Here is a 22498-nt window from a genome sequence, read left to right as displayed (position 1 = left end):
CGCACAGGCTCCTGTCAGTAAACAGTACGTGAGTCTGGCCGCTGTCAGTCTGGAGCCGATGCGAGAGCGAAGGCCGCGACATGACTGAGCTGTGAGTTGTCATCAGTGGAAACAATCTGCCCGACGGGGCACCGCGGGTGAATCATGGCAGTCGGCTCGCTGTTTATGTAGCGAAACCACCAGCAGCGTGTAGCGCCGCTGTGTTTGTCTGATTGGCAGCGCTTAATGCGACGCGTCCGAGCATCAGTGGACTCACGCCGTAAAGTGAGGTTCCTCAAGCAGCTGCTCCTGTTGGAGCGGACGCACTGATCCAGCCGGAGGCCCCGCGGGCTTTGATTCTCACTGTTCGTGCCGCTTCCCCGTCACATCACGAGTGTCTGCTTGTTCCGGGTCCAATTAGAAGCCGCCAGAGACCCACCTCAGCAGCTGCAGGAGGCGGGAGGACGTCTTACAGTCACTGGACAGGAGGTACCGAGCCCTGATCACCTGAGCGGAACTTCATAAGCAAAGAAATGCAGTTGTATTCAGTGCTACTGTAAACTCCAACTATCATTTTAAATTAGTAAGCAAACATTCATTTATTTGCCTTCCTGTAATTTACAGCCTCACAGAGACTCTTGATCATGTTTTTCCACCAGTGAATTAAAAATGAAGTGATTTTCTATTACTACTAAAATTGCAACTTTCCGAGAGTCTTTCTTAGAAATTACATTTCCTTTCTCGGAGATGATGTGAAAACATCGGTGTTTGAAATAAAACGATTACACGCCGACTCGAGCGGCAAAAATCAATGGGACCAAACAGGAGGGACACGGAATAATCCAGTCGCCGTGCGTCGCCTCGGCGCCGGCGCGGACGCGTGCGCGGGCCCGGGTCCGGGTCCGGGGGGGGGGGCTCTCACGCGGCCTGACCTTCGGTGCCGGGACGCGGTCGCTCACATTCAGGGCTAAATGTCACCAAATGTCACATCAAGGCCTCTGCGTCGCCGCTCGCGGAGCCTCTCCCACGCGGACAATCGCACATTAAAAGCCCCGTTCGGCCAATTAGGACGCTGAGAACCGCGGGGAGATGTTGAGGCAATCAATGGCCAGCTAATTCCATGCAGGGCACAGAGGACGGAGAACACTGAGGTAAATAAGAGTGTTTACCGCTGTATTATACGTCTAAAAAGCAGATTCCTGACCGGAACACTGAGGCATTATACACCCTAATTGAAAGACTTGACGAATACGCTGTCCGCATCCACAAGCTTAGCATTGATTCTGAGCGAATGAGAACGGGGCTGAGCGTTTGCCGCAAAACGCCTCTTCACAAACCACTCTCACGCACACAAACAGCAGAGTTGAGAGCGAGCGTCTCGGGGCGCTTTCGCAGTCGGGTCAGGTTCGCTGTGCAGCGTCTGGTTGAAGCTCTGGCTTCACAGCCGCCCGTGTTTTCTCGCGGCGGCACGAGCCCAGAATCTCAAGTGGTCACGGGAGGCGCTGCGATTGACGGTGTTTTGTCACTTCATCACGTCGCATTTAAAGACCTCAAAACAAGGTGGAGAAAAGGAGCCGGCGTTGAGATGCGGGACGGGCGTATTTAGAGACCACAAACGGCGGCGGAGGCCGACGGGGAAAAAAAGGTGCTTCGGCGCCGCCCGACTGTGCTTTATCAGGGTGAAACTTCTCATTTGTGCAAAGGAAAAAAGTGGAGCTCGTCTGTTAAAGCTCCAAAATCATCGGTTCTGCTTAATTTGCTCTAAGCAGAAGAATAAACAACGTAAACCCCACGTTCAGCCCAAATGCAGCTTCGCAGGCAAATCATCAGACTCGTTTTCCTCCGCGTGACGTTTGAAAAGTAAAGTTTAGAATGGGACTTTTCAAAGGAACTAATCCAGCTCCGCCGAGACCAAATATGTGAGTGATCTGGCAGAACATAGATCTTTACATCCTTCATCCATCAAGGAACGAGACGTGAGACTTGAACAACGCTGCTGCTTGAAACAAGCTCGTGACTTCTGCAGCGTCACATGGAGATGAATGGGACCAACGCAGGAGCAACTCGTCTGGTTTTCAGCCCACGCACCCACAGTCATGTCGGGCCGTTTCAGACCCGCTCAGACTGTGACGCGATTGGACGTACAGTGGTTTAGAAAGGTACAGACCCACAATTCACGGTGAGCATCAAAATAAAAAGCAAAGCAGGAAGCCGGAGGGACCTTCACAATAAGACTCAAAGAGCACAGACAGGGTACAAAGCAAAGCCTAAAGCAGTGAGTTTTGTGGGAGCACAGTGTCCTCAGTCACTGGACAATGAGGCTTTGGACGAAAGGGCAACAAATGATGTGCCGAGTGACAAACACAGATCACCCTCAATCACACGGAGGTTAAAAAGACGAGACGACGGCTTGTTTCGTCAAATGCAAGCTAACGATGTGGAGACCGTGGAGATTTGGAGGATTGGAGCCACCGACCTGCTACAGCAGAGCAAAAACACACTCCAGCTCTTCCAAAGCTGAGGTCAGGATTAATCACAGCATTAATTACAGTTATTAACAAGTATTCAAAACTGTATTACTTCAAATATTTGGTACTGCTATTATATTTGGACAAAGGGGAGGGTGTCTTCTATTTGAGAAGTGTAATTGTGTTTATAAGTCGGTTTGTCAGTTTCTCAGGCCTCATGTAGAAAGTTTTCCCGACAAGAAGTAAATAAATTCACGACTGCTGAAAATGAGTTCACACTGTCTTCTGACAGCAGCGGAAGCAGCTCACAAATACCGCTGTCACGGAGGAGCGTCACCGGCAGAGTGAGAATAATGTCCTAAACCAGATATTGGAAATCGGGAGGGGATCATCTTATGAACTTTCATGGAGCATTTAATAAAAAACTTCTAAGAATGTGCCGGTTCTGGCTCCTTTTTAAATGCCAAGATTTGCTGCCTTTATTTGCCTGGTTTTATAATAAAGCGCGTGTCTGTGGGTTCCGGGACGAACACACTGTTGGGGCGTGTGCCATTAGGCTCTGGGCACTTGATGGGCAGATGTGAGCGCTCTTTAAAGTGGTAGAAAAAAAAAAACATGAGCAGATAAATCACTAAATGGAAGCTACGTACTTTATTTAGAACAGGACTGTTTCATCCAGTCAACACAATAAAATGTATTTGTGTCTTTTAATTCATTATCCGACCAATAGCTTAACTCTCCATGTAAATATGATTGTGGGTTTAAGTCTTTTTAATATACATCTTATTTCAGGGCCTTAAATTGAGACCATCACCATGTTTTGAATCGAGAGTCATCTGGATTTATTATTAGTGGCCATTTTCTCGGGGGCTCAGTCTCTGAAGCCTGTGTGTGTTGGTGTGTTGGGAAATGTCATCCGGGCGGCTGAATGAAAATCGCATCCGGCTGTAATTATGAAAAATGGCAGCGTGTTCATCCTGAAGTGAGGCGTCATTACAGGCTCGAGTCTGTGAGACAGTGAGAGATGAGAGAGCGAGACGGGGGGCGAGCGAGAGGCGAGACGGTGGGAAATGCGCATCCATTATATAAAGAGCTCGGCGCGTTCGCGTCCGCGGCTGCAGCGCGGGCCATTATGGAAAGTGAGGAGCTAAATACTGGAGCTGCTTTAATGCTCGCCACACAAACGCTGCAGAAAACACAGTGAAAAGCACGAGAGATTCACGGAACTGAAAGATTTGAAGGATTTTTCAACCGGGCCAAATTGGGCTGATGCTCTGACTCGAACAGGAAATCTCTAAAAAAGTTTTGTTTGACTTCTTGGAATCGGCCCCGAGACCTCGACTGAAAATGTGGTTTGTTTGGTTTGTTACGGCCTAATTTGTCTGGTTGTTGTTTCTTTATGAAGCAACCAGGCGTATTGGAGCATTCTGACCACTGACAGGCGTGAATAACACTAATTATCTCTTCATCATTGCACCTGTTAGTGGCGGCATCGTGGACATTTTCAACCTAAAACCCGATGTTGGAAGCAGGAGAAATGGACGAGTGAGGCTCGTTCCTGCTCGGCGGTCGGTCCAGGAAGTGAACGGCACCGCAGACCACGACTAAGCACCAACAATGGGTCAGAACCGGATCACGGACCGGCGGAAGAATGATGCTTATGATACACGTACAAACGGGTGGAAAGCAGCAGAACCCAGCCCATCTGAAATATCATTACCACAGAGCCATTTGTCAGCTGTCAGAGGAAATTGCTTTCATATTATTAGCACCATCAGATTTTCTGTTTGAAAAAGTCTCACATATTAATGATCATTTTTCAATTTGCTCATTATTTTCTTTAAATTGAATTAGACTCGATTACTCAACATTAAGTGCGGTGAGTGAGTTAAAGTGAATGTCACTTCCCTGAATTGACCTTAAATAGTTTGTGGGGTAGCGAGGAACTCCGGAGGTTTTGAGATCAAACAGGCAGAGCCGGTGGATCCGTCTGAATCACAAATAACATCCTACACAATGAGCCACTGACTGGAAGCTGAAATCCCTGAGAAAACATTTGCATGTCAATAAAAAGCACTTAAATGGGGCCTGTGTGTGTCTCAGCATGCAAAAGGTCAAAGGTCAAACAAACTCACGCACCTCAACGTAACGTGACTTTAAAAGTTGGGACGTTTGTCCGTCTGCTTCCAGGAAGACGAGACGCTGCTCAGACAGAACCCAATCAGAAACCTGTGTCCTGTACAAGATCTCATCATGGCTTTGCTTGTAGCAACAACATATTCCCTCTGGAACCAGAGCGGCTGAATGTGCCGGTGATCAAATATTGATACGTGGGGAGGGATGCGCCCGGTTCCTCCGACTCCCTCCAAGGAAGCTGTGAAGGAAGCGTTTGAATGCAACGCGTGCCGCGACCATCGATTTGAGAGCCGGCGTCAGCAGACGGAGCCTCATTTGGGGAATTTGGGGCCCGAGCTTCCGCCTGATTGGACGATCGGCGCTCATGTACTGTATTTATTACAGTGCTGGAGAGGCCGATGTATAGCGCTCGTTGTGTTTGTCTAATCCCTGCTGGAGCTGTTTGCAGACATATTGTTCTCTGATCACACTGGCTTTGTGTGTGTGGTGAGTGATTAGCTGATCAAAAGACGCTGCCGTGTTCATCAGGATGCCGGCCTTGTACGTGACCAACCTGTTTGCCAAACGGAAACACAAAGGCAGGGACGAAGCGAGACTGTTCAGGGACGCTCGGTCCAAAAGCCGGTTAAATCCATGTCTCGCAGGAATCGAACCGTCATAGGACGCCTCTAAACAAGGACACACACACACACACACACACACACACACACACACACACACACACACACACACACACACACACACACACACACACACACACACACGCTGTATGTGTGATGTTAATGTAGACAACGAGCTATGTTTAATCAAAAGTAAATACAGCTGGGGCTTAATTTGACTCACGGAACAACTGCTCACCTGCTGCTTCTGGATGTTGGAGGTGGACTGGTCTTTGATTACATCCTATAACTGCCGGGTCGTTACAGCGAGCCGATTGATCCTCGACCCTCGCTACAGTAACGTCTCAGGTGCAGCATGCACACGGAGGTGGTCTCCTGTCATCCGTCATCTCGCTCTCTCTTTGAGAGACAGAGCTTAATATGACTCCAAACTCAATAAAGCACAGAGCTGCTCTATATTTACTCTCAGCCCAGCTCGAGTCAGCGCTGCAGACAGAGGCTGGTCCGGTTTCGCTGTGGCTCAGCTCTGGAGGCACATGTGGTTTGCGGCGACCACAGCCGTAGCCTGCGACTTCCTCTGATGGATCGTGGGAGAACGAGTTCAGTGTGGCACGAAGTGGAGGCTCTGGGACGAGAGAAAGGGAGGCGTGAGGGACCGGAGCCTGCGTTGGTGGATGGAGCGGAATGATCTGTGAAGCTTTAGATTCCAAATGTAAGAAGTAGACTTGGGTTACATTTAATGACAATGGGAGGAGGTTTGAAGATGTCGTACAGTTTATTGAGTCCAGCTGCGTGAGGAACCCATACGAGCGTAAGTGGACCCTCATTTGCTTGTGAGGGCTGCGGTTTTCTAACCCGCTGAATGTTTCATGTTTTGCAGCATCTGCACTTGGAATATGTAATAAAGTTGTTTCAGAATGAGGTCTTAGGCGGTCGACGCTGAAAAGACCTGCTGCTGCTCTAAACATAAATTATAAAGTGAGAAGTTTACAGTGGATGTGAAAACTCACCTACAGTAGGAAGGAAGAGGCAGTTCCTCAACCCGCCTGTCGGCGGCGCTGTGGTTCATTTTCTGTTTACGTCTCCAACTCTTGTTGTTAACCACGGTTTGTTAGTCATGTATTTTCCTAATTGTTAGTCTGTTTCTTCTCCCACGTTGCTGCGACTTTCTCAGTAGTTCAGACTAATTATTTGTTTTTCAGCCTTGCTGTGATTTTCTGATCTGTACTTATGAAGTCCTTGAAAACCCACATGACATCTCCCCTGATTATTCTTGCTCTCGGGTCAAACCTGTTAACTACCGCGTTTTTGACTGTACTGAAGCAAGTAGGAAACGAGAGGAGGGGAATAAATAAGAACCAAACAAGGGAAATGAGGTCAAGGAAGCAAGGAAGAAGACGAGACGGAGGCCAGAAATGATGATGTACTGTACGACGACGCGAGACTCCATCAGACGATGTTTGCGTTTCCTCTCCAGAACGCTGAGCGTTCAGCTCCGTCGTGCCCCACTTTGCGCTCATCGCGCTCCTCCTTTACAGTCCGGCCGCAGCACCGAGCATCTGTACATTAAATAATCCATGATGTTTGATTACAGACGTGAGGGCTGTTTATCAGTGCTTACTTCTGAGTCTCCAGACATCTGGGTTGGATGCTGCGTTAAGGAAATGCGCCCAGACACGAGGCCCCGTCTGTCTTTGCTCCGTCGAAGTAGGAGCTTCAGTCTGAAAACGTAAAAAGACGCATTAATGATGTAAACGATGCATAAATTTTGCATGAATTAGATGAAATTAGATGTGTTCTGGTACAAGTCGGAGCTGTTTTCTGGAGCTGACGTCCCCCAGAGGAGCTTTAGGATGTAGATGCTAGCTGAGCGCTAAGTCGTTGTCTGACACGTTTTATCCACCTACGTTTTACATCCACTGTTTTTATTCAGAACCATCATCAGCCACATGACGTTCTAGAGGAGGATCACTCCTCTGGGGACCACGATTTGCCCACTGGTCGGACGTCCTTGTGTCCGGCGTCCTCTCCGCAGATGGCTCGAGCAGCGGCTCGGACGCATTCATTCGTTCCCCTAAACAAAGTTGTCGCCATCAGCTGCTACTGGAACCCCATTAGTGTAGTTTAGTGGTTTGGGCCAGAGGCGGCGCCGCACGACGAGCCGGAGGAACATCCATCTGCTGCCGTGCCTCAGCCGCCGCGTCCGTCCACGCCGCCGTCCATTATTTATGAGGCATTAGCTCTGTGCGTAATTAATTGGCGCTGTTAGTAGCGAATGCATCAAGTTAATGATTTTAATTAAGGAGATGTTTTGGTGTTGTTGATTAGGCCTACAGGGCACGCGTCTGCGGTGGGTTACGTAACTGTCAAGGCCCCGCGACTGCTTTGAATGGTTTCTGCCGCTGTACTGTAGGTAATCCAACACTGCTTCATCTGGCAGCAACAGAGTGTGTGTGTGTGTGTGTGTGTGTGTGTGTGTGTGTGCGTGTGCGTGTGTGTTTAGTGCCAGATGAAATGAAAATAAAGATGACAGAGGAGATAATTTGCTGCCGTACCTCTTCAAAGCGAGTGGAACAAACCAGTGATATCAGGAACACGAGTGCTGTGATGTCTCACTCCCGTCGTCCTCCTCGCTGCCCTCCTCTCTCAGCAGGCGTGCTCTGACCTTTAGCGGCAGACAAGCAAATAAACGCGTGCACGCAAGCACCGCGATGACTGTATTTCTCCCTCGCGTGTCTCCGGGGGATAAATACACCTCTCCCTGCCGCCGAACAAAGCTCCCTGTCAGAGATATTCACTCGTGGAGGGTTTTGTTTTTAAGCTTTCAAGTCCAATGTGTATAAAACAGGGACGGAGTTGGATCCTGAGCAGCAGGGAGCGTCAATTAGTCTGGTTTAAGACTCATGACCGTGCATCCTCGGCTGCGTTTAGCTCTGCTCTGCGTCACTGGCTCCTCGATGCCTCGTTGCCGTGCTCTTCCTCCGGAGCAGCAGCAGCATCGATGGTCGCGTCCCGATCCACTCCGTCATGCTGCTTCCTGTCAATCCGTGCAGTTGCGTCACTCGGCCAAAGACTGGGGCGGGAGGGGCACTGTAATTTGGAGGTGATGATAATTGCAGCGTCAGCGCGCGTGGGCGTAAGTATCGGGGCTTCGCCGGTGCAGAGGCAGCGTCTTGTTGGTAAATGATGGCTCTGCTTGGCGGCGTGGTTGTGGACGGGAACAGGCCGTCAGCAGTTTCCAGTGCCCTGTGGTGTGGAGACCTCAGCTCCCACCACGCCCTGTGTGTGTGTGTGTGTGTGTGTGTGTGTGTGTGTGTGTGTGTGGGGGACTGTTTTGAGTGCATCGGTGCGTCCTGTAGACGCCGGGGCCCTGACGTCACGGCCGGGTCCGGTCTGTGACTCAGCCGTGTTGGCAGCGGTGGCGAGGGTTCGTGCCCAAAGTAGCTGCAGCCTGTGGGAAACCCTCTGCGCCGCGTCTGTGTCTGCGTGCGTCATCCGGAGCCCTGCATCATTTATGCCGCACCCTCAAATGAGAGCCTTCCCTAAATAAAGGCTCCGGGGTCTTATGTAACCGAGGTTCCAGCGCGCAGCAGCAGCAGCAGCTGAGGAGTCGAGCGGCGGTTTAACTTTACCTGCGGGAGCTGCACCACGATGAACCCAGTGGTCACTGCTCAACCGGGCCTGAGGAGCCGGCGGCGCGATACAGACGCGGGACCGAATCCCCGACGGGTCCTGAGGAGGCTAATGCTAAGTGAGCGGCTAATGGGTCTTGGAACAGCGAACGTAGCTGCAGGAGGTTGTTCTACGGCATTAATTCTGCAAGTGAGATAAACGAGGGGCGGTGACGAGCACAGACCCCATTCAGACAGCGGCCACGCTGTTTAGCAAGGCACAAGAGCAGGAAACAGGAGCACCGGGGCCTCGAACCCTCACACTGTTTCAGCCGCTCCCCGACAGTGGTTGGTGTTTTTTTTCCAAACTGTCCTACGGATTAAATTTCATTTAGTCTCTCCTTCTCATCGGGGTTGTTTCCATCCAGGCCTGGATCATTTTACACAAGTGACGGCGTGTGAACAAATGACACTGCTCCGTGTTTGCTTCTTCCAACTGCTTTACACAACGATAGGCTCAGGGTTGTGCAGCTAATCTGCATTTAGTGGCCAGAACCTTGAAAGTAGTGCTACTTCAGGGGGTTCCATAAAGATGCAAACCAGCAAAGTCAACCCATATCTGTAAAAAGAATAAAATGCCCCGAAACGTTCCCATGGCGAACAACTTCAAGTGGACGAAATGTTTGCTTAAAAAAATCACTTGCTCTAAAAGAATAAAATAACAGCGGGTACGGGACAAAGCGAGTCTTCGCCTTTGGTGGATCAAAGGGAGGATGTAGCTGCGACACCACACGCATAAACGCTCGACCGTCGGCCGCCTCACAAGAAGAATCCAGCCCAGGAATTTTAAGCCGATCCAAAAAAAAAAAAAAAGGACCCAAGACGCTGATGAACTCTCAGCTCCTGGAATGGGCTGCTGTCACCTGCCTGGTAATTACCTGCCAGTCAGGGCAGGGACGCGCCTGAAACGAGAAGGGGCAGCAGTCAAAGATCAGAACCGGTCACGGGGGTGGATAGAAGCCCATAATGAGGCCCGTGAACAGGCACAGCTGTCGGGGCGGCAGAGAGAGACCCAACCGCTGTTCCTCCTCTGTGGAAGGAAAAGTGGGTCCGATACTGAAGCAGGAGAGGAGGCTCCGAGCCATGATTCATTCATGACGCGGTGTTTTCTTATCAGAGGGGAAGCTCCTCTTCTTTGACTGTCGGTGCGCAGCAGCTCCGTGTTCGCTTCCTCTCTTGGATCCATTATTTAGGTCCGGCCGTCAATGCTGCATCAGCTCCTGGAGCGTTGATGTTCACGGCACGTCAGCGTGGAGGCGACGCTGGACAATGAAACCGGAGCCAATACAGCGGAACAGCAGCGCACGCAGATCAATGAGGGCCCAGAGGAGCCGGAGAACACTTCCAGGACCGCGAGGCTGGAAGCGGCGGCAGAAGAACTGATTGGTTTTATTCCGGCGCCGCAAATGAATCATCTCGCAGCGGCGCGACAACGGCCGCGGGCGACAAACACTCCGGAGAGAATTAGCAGCAGTGTGCTTCATTTCAGCTCCCACTTAATCACCCGTCGCTTCAAAAATCCTCGGCGGTTGCGGCCGCCGTTTTAATCAAATAACGCGTGAAAACAAGCGCCAGTGGTGGTTTTTGGATCTCATTACGTCCCCGGCGCAGCGAGGAGCCGGCTTAATGCACGGCTGGGAGTCCGAGCGTGACCCGGACAGAGGCTTGAACGCACGAAAGACCCACGAAAGACCCCCGACTCCTCCCAACGAGGGTCACGCATCATGACCCCTGACCCCCCCGGTTCTGCTCCACTCACTGACTGACACTCTGAGCGTGATGGACACAGGTGGGAGCTCACACATGAAAACACTGAGCCGCTCGGAGAATGATGCTAATAGACGTATTTGGACCTCCGATGTCTGCAGGACGCCAGCGGCGCAGTGGAAATGGGTTGTTGTGGAAGTCAGCGGCAGACGAGCGGTGACTCATAGAACAATATGAACTCATCTCGGCTTTCGTCGGTGTCATATCGGCGCTAAGTGTCGTAATGAGAAGCGCCACTGGGCTCATAAGAGGAGCGCGCGCGCGTGGAGGAGATCTGCCGAGTATTGATCAGCTGGGGGCAGATTCACTCGCAGGCCCCGTGTGCTTCTCATTATTTACTTACTTTAACGTTGTGGCAGACTCCTCGTATCAGGTCTACGCCTCCTTTGTTCAAGAAGAATGGTTCCCGTCCAGTCTGCGCGTCCACCGTTCGTCCTCTGCTCCATCCCATCGTTTAACGCCCAGGGGTGCTCATTTTTCAGCCAGCTGTAGTGTACCGCCACACACACACACACACACACACACACACACACATTGCACAAGTGTTTGCATTATAGATGTGCGGAGGGACAACATACCTGGAGCTAATCACCAGGAAATGAATTTCAGGCGATGCAGGCGAGTGGCGATTGATTGTCTTCCACTCGCATCGCTGTGATGCCCACGGGGGGGGAGACGCGCATCCGCGTTGGCGTGTGCAGCTTTGAGCTACACGGGAAGAACACGAGAGGAAACTAGCAGGTGAGAAGAAGCGCACGCGCTCCATAAAAAGAATTTGTATCGCTCACGAGTGTCCATAGCTTTGTATTAACAGCGTGAGTCGTGCCTATGGACGTTTGATTAATGGCGCCCCTCCTCCATCTGCTCCCTGATGTGATATGCTTTGTTTTCCCTTCCTTTCCCTCTGTGGCTCTAAACGGACCGCAACTAATTACGCGCGCAGCAGAACGAAAAAGACGACCTGCTTCCATGCACTTAATTTGCATGAAATTGTCACTTTATTCAAGGATTGATCAAAAAACTGATAATAGAAGCCTCTGGTGAGGATCCAATCGTTTGTTTGGACGCCGACGCGCCGCCGCGCCGGCGCTTTGCGCGTCTGACGGGGACGCGAAGTCACTTCGGCCGAGCTCGGCTGAACCTCATTATAACTTTTCAATTAGAGGCTGATTGAAGTCTGAGGCGACCGCGGAGTCAGAACCCCTCCAACCGACGGAGGCCTTTTTAATCATTCCCTTTGGTTCAAGGGGAAGCTGTGAATGAGCGCGGGTAATGAGCGGCCCCGCGGACCGCGGCGCGGCGGAGAGCGCACGAGCTGCGCGGCGCTTTTCTTGGAGAACTCATTGTTTGTGATAAATAGAAATAGAAACCCCAGCCGCCGCCGCAGCACTGACCCGTTCCCCTGGTTCCGTCTGCTCCGCGGGTTGAAGCAAGCTCCGCACAGACGGCCAAGGTTGGACATAAAGCGACCACGGAGACCCGCAATAACCACAAAACCGCTCCCATCAACTGGAAATGAGTGAACACAGGAAACATTAAGAGACATGAAATGTCATAATGACGCGTCAGCAGGAAGGAGAATGACCACAATGGCATGAATCGGGCCAGAGAGGCTACTGGGATGGAGCACGCTGACGTGAGCCTGCGCGGCACAACCACAACCACGTGACCGGAACACCGCTTTCTAAATCGCACCAATGGCGCGATTTACCGTTAGAACGCGTAAAGGTGCTTGTTAGTTTAATCCAACCCAGTTTTTGCCGACAACCGAGCCCCCGTCGTCCCCTCCTGCTCGACGCTTCTAAACCTTCACCTGCCAAGTTCCGTCCCCGACAAAAGACTTGGATCAGACCGTTCTGAGTGCGCTGCCAGAAACGGGGAGCAGCCGAAACCGGGACGGCGCCACGCTCCCCCTGTGATGCCGACACGATACAGTATGTGTGGAGCTGTCAGCGCGTGTGATCCGCGGGCGGATCGTCTCATCCCACTCGCTGCCTGGCAGACTGACATCCCTCCGTACCGCTGCCTGTCTCCGGGTGGCGCGGGCCGCGCGAGGCAGCGATGCGCGGGCTTTTTTTCTTTTTCTTCTTCTTCTTCTTCTCTTCCTCCCGCGTACTTCGCGCCCCCCCCCCCCCCCCTCTTCGCCGGCGCGCGAGCTCGGCTCTGACGTCACGGGGCTGCCAGCACATTCCCACAATCCCCCTTCACCGCCGTCTCTCACCAGCGGCACGGCGGCCGTCGGCAGAACCGGTTCTGAACGGGCCCAGTGGCACGCGTCTGCCGATTTCACTGGCGCTTGAAGGACACTTATACAATATGCATCCATTTGTTCGTACGCGCTCCCCCCCTCTCTCATTTAATACCTTAATCTTCACATTTCATATTTCCGAGCTTTGATCAGTCTTATGTGATGCACGTTGTTTCACATCGCCGGGGGCGACCATCATTATTATCCGTCAAATACAGCCCAGAGACCGCGCGCGCATCACAAACAGCGGCTTCAGAAGGTGGACGTGTCCGCGCTCCGACCGCTCAGGTGTCTCCTTGACGGCGTCGGAGGGCGTCGGCCTCCAGCTCGCGAGCGGGCGCTTCGCGCTTCACGCTCGGCCTCGCCTCTGTTCTGACACGTTCCCGCCTCCTCTCGCCGTCTTCCTCTTTTCTTCTCTGGTTCTTTGAAGTCGGGGCTTTCTCGACAGGCTGAGCTCCCCTGCACTTGTCATTTGCAGCAGCGCCCCCCCCCCCCCCCCCCCGTCTCATCTCACCCAGGGGGACTTTAAAGCATCACCCAGCGACGGGCTGATCAGCTCCCTGGGGGGTTAAAACGGAGAGATAGCGACGTGACGCGAGTCTGGAGTGTCAGTGGGAAGGAATGAAAGCAGAGGAGCCTTTATATTAGGCCCTAATTACATTTACTGCTTTTGAACTGAGACTGTGTCTTTGATGTAACATTAATTAATTGAGATTTCAAGAAAAATGAAGGAAAAGCCATGATTTTTGCAATGGCTTTAGAGAAGGATTAGCAGGAGCACCGGAGCCATTATAGTTGTGATTATGTGCTCCCCGAAATTCAGTTTTAGCAATTAGGGTGATTAGACAAAACGAGAACAATGAGAATCAGCGGAGATTTCGCGACGCTTCAGAGTAAACTACCAGCCGCGGACGCAGGAGAAATGCAACACATTTAATGGCAGACGTGACGAGTGCAGCGACTGAAGGTCACAGTGAGGTCACGAAGGCACGCAGATCCCAGATCAGTTATTACAACTGCTCCATTAAATGTGTCAGTTCGGTGTTGATGGTGAGAATCAGTGGTGGCTCAAGGCAGCGCTGCTTTGAGCTCCTGTCAGCTTCACATCTCCTCATTATCACATGGAGCCGGTTAATTATCTGCGTATGCGCACAAAGTGTTAAAGGAGTCATTATCGTAGGTTTCATCTTTAGGTAAACGAATCTGTGTCTGCTGTTTTAGCCTCATCAGCTGATAGATAGAAGATGACAAGGATGGCTGCTCAACGCGTCTTTCACACAAACACAATATCATTATTTAATGAAATAGTACATGTACCCTTCATACTAATCCACCATCAGATCAAATGGGATGTAACTTTGTTCCAAGTTCAGTTATTGAACAATGAATAATTGAGCCAATGAGTAAAGCGCAACCTAATAGTCCTCATTCTTAAATTAAATGAAATTAAATGAAATTAAATGAAATTAATTTCGTAATACCTGTTTTGGCAGCACCACAGACCTTTGTGGACTTGCCACATCTCGCTGGTTCAGCTCGAGCGCTGCATGTAAACATGTAAACCAGGAAGCGCGCCCGCGTGGCACGAGCCAGCAGCGTGCCGGGTTCTGGCGCACACCCAGGCTCGCGGCGGGGTTCTCCCGGCGCGCCCAGGGCGCGTCTGGGTGCGGATCCTCCCTCCCTGAGCGAACCTGTTGGTCACGTGACTCCTCCCGCTGTAAATCGGCGTTCGTGGTGCATTTCAGGTTCTGCGCGTGATCTCTAAACCTCGGGCCAAATCGCTCTTGAACCCCCCTGTTCTCCATCTCACATCTAAATCTCATCAGATCCTTTCAAAGAGCCGTTGTTTGTTGTCACCCTGCCTCCTTCGCTACCTGTTAATTACAGCAGCGACTCGCCGTCGGTCCGTGACGCTTCTAATGGTCTGGCTCCAGATTACAGATCTGACACGCTTCCAATTTATCACCCGAACAGATTTCTCAGGTCGCTACACAGATGTCTCCTTCTAATTCCCGGGGCTCGTTCTAAATCTGGCGTAAGAGGAATCAGTGTTTATGCACCTAAAGCCCAGAACAGCCTGTCTGCTCATTTGAGATTTGCACAAACACTATTTTCATCTACTTAGCTTTATACATGCGCGCGTGTGTGTGTGTATATATAAATATATATTTAATCCACTTCCTATTGTTTTATCACATCATGAGGCACCACCTCTGCCCTCTGGATTTAATTAAGCTCTTAAATTAACCTGCACGCGTGTACAACATTAACTCAATAGTGCTGTGACCTCTAGCAGCGTAATAATCATTTGACAGGAGCCATTTGCAGGCGTTGGTCCCGCGTCGGATGGCGGCGTTTCCTCCTGGGGAGAAGCGTGATCGTGATGAAAGCGTAACAACGCGACAGTCCTGGGAGCCGCCGCTTCACAATATTTTGCAGATGGTGAGTATAATTAGTGTCCTGGTATTGGAGGCGCTCGCAGTGATTGCTCTATCGCGTCTTCCCTCTCTCTCTCACCGTGTCTCTGGGTAATATTTAACCCAGATGAAGCAAAGACGCTCTTCTTTATTTCACTCATGCACCTCAATGATCGTTTTAATCTCCGTCTAATGAGGAAATGGAGGAAACTAGTTTCTTTGGTGCTGATTTGAACGGTTCTCTGGGTTTATTTCAACTCATTAACAGCAGTTGGAGCAATAATAATAATAATAATAATAATAATAGAGTAGGATATTTGTTCTCCTCATTTATTTTTGAAGCTTCTTCGTCATCATATTCTGTGTTGGAACGTCTCAGCAGCTGGCTCCTTCAGACCAGCGGGTTTCCTGTGGGTCCTTTCCCTCAACCTGCTCCATCCTGGTGACCTCCATTACAGACGTGACCCCAGGCGGTGACCGGTAATCGCCTTTAGAGACGCCCTCTGTGCTGGGGGTGGCTATGTGGGACGTTAGGGGTCCAGCCTCGGTCTGTGGGTCTTCAGCGCTCCAGACGGGTTCTTCACGGCCGAGCTGTGCCCGGGGCGGCGCCGTCTCCCCGCCGGGCCCCAGCAGGGCAGAGGCAGGCGGCGTGCAAGCACCAGCAGCACAACAGCACTTTATTTCTGTGTCTTAGTTAACAGTTAAATCAGTCAGATCCGAGCTTTCACAATAAACCTTTCAGTAAAATGCACAGTGAATGATGTTATGCTGAATGGATTGCTTAACAATTGTTGAAAGTAGCTGAAACATTGAAAACACAGCTTGAAGTAGCTAATGTATTGAATGCATAGTTGAATATATCTAACGATCTGGTTTTTAAATAGAGCTGAATGTACATGAAGGAAGCAAAAACGATTTTAATTTAATTTAATTTTTTAATTTTAATTAAAATAATGATAAACAACATTTGCATATTTAAAATACTTAAAAGTTAAATGCAAGCACATTTCTCACAAAGCTGTATATTTTTGATATGTTAATAGTTTCTGTAAAAATATACGGAACTAGTTTTAGCTCTAATCGGGAATCGAACCTGGGTTTCCCACACGATGGCCCTTTTTATTTCAAATGGGGCAAAAAAAAAAGCTCAATATTCAAAAACTATAAAAGATCTGAAGAAGTAAAACAGAAGTTTACTTCTCCTCAAAAGTGTTTTGCAGCATTCACTGTGATTATTCCTCGCGGGCGACGCCCCAGGCGAGTTTGCTTACTCATCTCTGCGGACAAACGAGCGCGTGCACACCTCGCGCTCGTCGGCCGCGCGAGCGAGCCAGGTGGCGCCGAGTAGCGGTGTGTGCGGGCGCGAACCCCCCCCCCCCCCCCTCCCCTCCCGCTCTCACCGCCCACGCACGCGAGCCGGCTGAATGCTCCTTTACAGTCGCTCCACGCGTCCACGTTCTCACCCACCGATCCCGCGAAGCCAAGGTCGGCGAATCCGAGAGGAGTCGCGTGTATTAACTACCCGTGTCGGCCGCTGGCAAAACAGTGGGTGACTCGGAGTCAGTCATTTACTAGAGCTCGTTAGAAGAGGTGAGCTGCCAATTACAGCTGGCTTTACTGTGGACCTCTCCTTGCATGCAAGATTAAATGTAAAGATTTTAAATAATCGCAAACTTTAGGCCACATGTCCCTGAACGTGTCGTCAACACGTTCTCAGTTTCTTTTTTAGTAGTTGATGAACTAGAAAACCTTGTATTGACTGTGTTTTCTGGCCTGTAAAATAAGTCATGTTCTACATTTACTTGCTTCAGTAAATAATTCAGGGTAGGAGGTCACGACCGAGTTTACTCGTGCCAACTATTTATTGTATTGACTCCAAACCACCAAATGCGTCGATACGGCTCAGTTTTCTATATCACGCATTATAATAGGTTAGTTTGGGAGCAGACCCCCCACTGGGAGCAGGTGGGTCTGGTTTTCTAAATGGACCTGGTCTCTGACCCGCCTCTCAGCTGATTTTGACCACCCCACTGCTGTAGAACTCCTGTCCCTGAGGTGAAGTCAGAGTAACTGTTGCTGTTAAATACAACAAGAGACACTAAGATATAAACTATTTTTTAAAACAAAGCTCGTATCAAGACTTTGAAGATGAATCTGTATCAAATATTTAAATCGAATTTATCCCGTCAGCTCAAATCAACTTTCAGCTTGAAGACACAGCTTTAGATGTCGGGATAAAACAGACCAGGTGAAATATTAAAATCTTAGATGTTGTATTTGTGTCACTGCAGCAACAGATCAAACAGAAAACTTTACACATCTCGTACATTAATTTAGAACTTTCTCCATAATTCAGCCTGACCTGACCTGTATTTTCATCCAGACAGCTGCGATCGAAGACGAACGCCTTGAGTTTTTGGCCCGTCGGACCGTCAGCACCGGGTGGCCCCGCGGGTCCGGCTCTGGATCCCGAAGCAGCGGCAGCCGGGAACCGACCGGAGCCCGGGCCTCGCGGGCGCCGCTAGCGGCGAAGGGACGTCTCAGCTCCTGGTTCCGCCGGTCTCCGACGCGTCTCATTACGAAACACGAGGAGCGCTTTGCTGCCGTCAAACGCAGGAATCCATTAGAACGTGCCAACTTCCCTGCTGACAGATCTGGCATTTCAATAGCGTTTAGGACCTGCAGCTTTCCCGCCCTTACTTCAATCCGACGAGTATAAAGGAGGGAAAGGTCAGCCTTGTCAAACACTCGCTGGCGCAGGGAAGGAGCTGGTGAACCTGACGACCTCGCACTCCTAAGTGTTTGTGCAGGCATCGGGATTAATGAGCGCCACCAGCGCCGGGTTCCCAGAGGAACCTCGAAGGAGCACAGATCAACTTTGGGAGCGCGTGGATCAGCGGCGAGCGCCGACGCCGTACAGTAACTCCATTCAGCGCCGGCCACAGACGTCAGGGTACGCCGATTAAACGCGCCTTTATCGGTTCCTCCGCCGCAACAAAAGGTCCAGAATAGGATTAAGAGGAGACGTGGAACGTTAACCGGCGCTAATGATACGGCCCTTTGAGGATCTGCTGGCAGTGAGAGGAGCTTGGTGCTGCGGGGCAGGATTACTGAACAAAGAGATGTAGGGATATGGAATGAGGTGGGAGCCCCTCCACCCCCCCATCTCTTTTATCTCGATATCCAAACCCCTGAAATGCTTCTCATGCCATCACACCCCTCGTTTCCATCTCTCGCGTCTGTGCCGCGTTGTGCGTCGCCGGTCGGGTTGGCGCTCGGGGCGACGGCACACGCTCGGTTCGAGCAGCGAGGGGAGCGTCCATTCGTCAGGAGGGAGACGTCGGCGGCGGCTCGGTGTAAGGTAGATAGAGGGCTAATGACCTCCAGGAGCGACGTGATTCATCGCGTTCTATATTTAAGTTCATTAACGGGCGCTCGTGCGGATCCGGCGGAGTCGTCATGACAGACGCTTCCTCCTCAGGAAACGTCAGAACCAATGTTGTAGCGCTCACGTGTTACGTCGGAAGTAGCGGCTCTAAGACGCGATCACATCCGAGACGTCGTCCCTGCATGGAGCCCCCGGACACGTCCCAGCGTCTCAGCCTTCAGACGTCATTGGAGGAGACGTCGGCCGCATCCTCGTCCGTGGGCTAAATGCGCATCGGACACTTTTGGTTTGTTCTGTTGCAACGTGAGCAGCAGAGTCGTGAGAGCTAACGGTAATAACAGACGGGGGCCTTAAATGTGTTCAGCGCCCGTCGGCTCACGGTCGCCCCCTTCAGGGCGAGGCAGGAACTGTCCTGCCTCAAGTTTTCTTTGTTTTTTTTCATCATGCAAAAAACTGCAATAACAAACACACACATTGATGAAAAGTTAGGCATTTTTCTCCGCATATTGGTGAATGCATAAATTTGATCTTAACTACCTAAATATACAGAATAATACGTTCGATATCATATGTAACGTTTATGTTACAGTCACGCGAGTGCAGCCTGGGAACGCGCAGCAACCCTGCCAGCCAAAGTGGACCCCCCCCACGCGCCCATTCATGCGAGGACGCAGGGCCCTCGCCGCTGCCACGGCGGGCGCACGCTAAGCCGCGGACGGGCCAGAGACGAGCTATCGCTAGGCAACAGGCGGGGGGGAATCCGCAGACGGTCGCTGCTGCTGCACCGGGCGGACGGCTTCGCGACGGATAATAGCCCGGAAATAATCGACACTGACTGGAATAAAAAAAAGACGACAACAAAACGAGGGTCGTATTCACATTGTTCCCTCGTGGCCTTTAGTCGCTTCAGGCGCAGACGGGAGCAAAGTGAATGCAACGCGTTTTTCTGCTCAGACGTCACTGAGGCTAAAACCCTCAAAGTTCACAAACAACATCTAAATTATGGAGAGATTCAGCCGTTGTCAGAAAACACGCTCATACCAAGTAAAAAGTGACTCTGATTAAATCCCTCCAGGCTTCACAGACTGAGACTGTTTAGGGTCAGGCTTTGTTCAGAAGCTTTTAACAGCTGAGAAAACAACCGCGCTGCTACGACTAATGAGTCCCTTCATTACTACAAACTGCCAGACAGAAATAAGTGACAGTCTCCTACTAACCAGCATCACCTGCATCTCTGATGTAAACACCTCAGGGATGCTACAAGGACATCTGAAAAGCTTTTAACGTTCACATGGCACCAGACTAGAACCAGAAGCCTACTGTATGTGTGGTGTTAGGGCCTAGAGAGCCTGCACTGTGGTTGATGGCACAAGTATTACCTGGTGGATAATATTAATCAAATAATTTGCTTTATTGAACATATAAGATGCCTTCACACATGTAACAAAAACAGACAACGGATATGCTTGAAATGAAAAAAGAAAACCCACATTTTATTGCACTTAAGTTATAAGAAAATAAAAATCTAAGTGAATCAAACAATACACAATCCCTTTAAGGTTTTTTTCTGTCTGTTTTCTTTGCCAGGCAGTTTACATGAACTGAAAAAATAAAACACCTGCAACAAATCTGATTTCTCAAACCAGATCATAAATTAAAACAGAGGGAGAAAACAACGAGAGGAGATAGCGCAAGATTTTTGTCTTTTCTTTTTTTTTTAATATACAGTGTTACACCACTTTCACAGTTCAGCTTGAGTTGTGACTCTTGGAGATTGAGACGGTTTTCATTTGGCTACAGTGTTTCTGTCCACGTTTGTCGCCGGTTTAGTTGTTTTGAGTCCTTCCCCCCCGCTGACGGTCCAGCGGTTCCACCAGCGTCGCGTGTAACACCACGACCAGTCGGGTCGATGCTTGTGATGGTCTCCTCTGTTGCTTCAGACATCTTTGAATGGAAACAACAGTCGCACACGGATACGGACAGTTCGTTCATTCGCGTATTAAAATCAATACATCTGCTAGTTTTTGCCAGTTCGCACAGCATTTGTACATTTCCCCGTAGAACAGGCTGAACAGACCTTTTGTCCCAAGGAATGTGTTTACACGTTGCCCATTAACACGCTAACACAGGCACTCATGCACGCAAACACACGCACGCCAACAGTGTACCCCCCCCCCCCCCCCCTCCCCCGTCTCCTCCCTGCCGGCGATCCCGTTACGATCCCATTACGATCTGTCGGACGCGCTCCCTCTTCTCAGCCTCGTAGAGGCACGTTTGGCTCAAGTTTCAGTGGCAAAAACAAACAAAAACGTAGGATGTTCGTCTTTCGATTCTTTAAGTCCAAACACAGTTCAATTTGGAATTTCGCCTGGGACTAAAACGTCACAGCAAGTAAAAGTTCCATCTCGTTTTCTTTTTTTTTCTGTTCATCTAGCAGCATAAATACAGTTTGGCCACTGGGGAAAAACAGAGGGGAAGGGGTCGGAGGGGTGTTCAGGGGCATTAATCCACAGTGCTTCGAGGACTTCTTCTCACCGCAGCACCGTCTTGGTGGAAACCTCCCCAGTTAGACTGAAAGAATCTGGACAGCACTGACGTTTGCGCGGAGACGGAGCTCCGAACCCAAGTACGTAGAAAACAGGAAGAACAAACAACTCAAATAAAAAGCAACAACAACAAAAAAAACCTGGTGAAATAATGACAGCAAACCTAAACAGAGGAGGTTTCTAATACTGGGATTTGTTGCCGTTGGCAACAGCAAGAAAAGAGGGGGGACAAAAACAAAGGCGGAACCGCTTTGATGCGATAAAACAAAAAGGGGCTGAAATTCACAGTTGTGTTTGTGTGCGATAGTGTAAAGAAATCAAACTACGGAAACCGAGTGGAGAACAACAAGAACGGAAATGAGTGACAAGAAAGGAGCCCGGGTACAGACGCCAGCCTCCCATCACTTCTCTACAACGAGCAGCTCTGAACGTCTCCCTCCTTCCTGTGTTCCCACGTTCCAGTCGGCCGTCAGCGAGTTTGTGAGCGCATACGGGTGGGACAGTGTGTGTGTGTGTGTGTGTGTGTGTGTGTGTGTTTGGGGGGGGGGGGGGGGTCTTTAAAAAATAATATCTCTGTACATGTCAAAATCTGTCAGGCTTGAATAAAACCAAGTCTCTGCGACGGGATCCCAGAACTGAAAGGCGTTCGGTCGCTCCTTTCCTGCTCTCGTCGCTTCCTGCCTGCTGGGGGGACGTACTGGTCGGCCCCGTTCCCAGCGCCTCGTACTGGTGACGGGGTTCAGAAGCAGGGGGTGAGCGCGTGTGAGGGTCTGTGGCCGTGAGAGACAGGGAGGGTGGTGTTGGGGGCGGGGCCTGGCCGCGGTGGGGGCGTGGCCTGGCGCCGTGGGGGTGCTGCGAGCCGTGGGGGCTGGGCCTTCCGTCCCGCCTCCCTCCTCTGCTCCTTCCTCTCTGCGCTCCGCTCTCTTTCCTTCTCCACCGCGTCGGCCCCGCTCACTTCATGTCCACGTCGAAGTCCAGCACCAGCAGCTTGGTCTCCTCGGTGCCGTTGCGGCTGCCCACCGCGCACACCAGCTTGGTGTTGGAGGCCCGGATGCGCCACACCACCCCCCCGCTGCCCCCGCTCTCCAGCGTCACCAGGTTGCGGATGAACTCGCCCGTCTTCAGGTCCCACAGCTTGACCGTGCCGTCGTCCGAGCTGGTGATGACGAAGTTCTTGTTGAACTGGAGGCACGTGACGGCGCTCTGGTGCTTGTGGGGACCTGGGAACATGAGAGAAGCCGTCATTACCTTTACTCTC

The 22498-nt window shown here is 50.8% G+C and overlaps 1 protein-coding gene and 2 long non-coding RNA genes across 12 annotated transcripts in view; 1 reads left to right on the top strand and 2 right to left on the bottom strand.

The window, feature by feature from the left end:
• Positions 1–899: 899 nt before the first annotated feature.
• On the bottom strand, positions 900–12742 carry LOC129604498 (uncharacterized). Of its 3 annotated transcripts, none has more exons than XR_008695416.1 (6): positions 12455–12742; positions 10985–11127; positions 6214–6924; positions 5442–5828; positions 4587–5251; positions 900–4491 (listed from the first exon to the last, which is right to left on the bottom strand). It is a non-coding gene; the product is annotated as an uncharacterized LOC129604498 (long non-coding RNA). The 3 variants fall into 3 exon arrangements; XR_008695417.1 differs by having other exon boundaries at positions 5442–6762; positions 6825–6924; XR_008695415.1 differs by having other exon boundaries at positions 5442–6924.
• LOC129604499 (uncharacterized) lies at positions 11134–16267 on the top strand. Of its 2 annotated transcripts, none has more exons than XR_008695420.1 (3): positions 11134–11382; positions 15205–15331; positions 15689–16267. It is a non-coding gene; the product is annotated as an uncharacterized LOC129604499 (long non-coding RNA). The 2 variants fall into 2 exon arrangements; XR_008695419.1 differs by having other exon boundaries at positions 15686–16267.
• Positions 16268–20081: 3814 nt separating this feature from the next.
• Positions 20082–22498, bottom strand: part of fbxw7 (F-box and WD repeat domain containing 7) — a 74130-nt gene continuing 71713 nt past the window's right edge. For all 7 annotated transcript variants that reach the window (XM_055507665.1, XM_055507669.1, XM_041068261.2 and 4 more), the window contains one exon: positions 20082–22460. In XM_055507665.1, coding sequence (XP_055363640.1) covers positions 22192–22460 — 269 coding nt within the window. In that variant the 3' untranslated portion in view covers positions 20082–22191. The remainder of the gene's footprint in view (positions 22461–22498) is intronic.

The sequence above is a fragment of the Betta splendens genome, chromosome 1 (assembly GCF_900634795.4).
Source record: "Betta splendens chromosome 1, fBetSpl5.4, whole genome shotgun sequence".
Lineage (NCBI taxonomy): Eukaryota > Metazoa > Chordata > Actinopteri > Anabantiformes > Osphronemidae > Betta > Betta splendens.
This window is presented reverse-complemented; position numbering and strand designations above follow the sequence as displayed.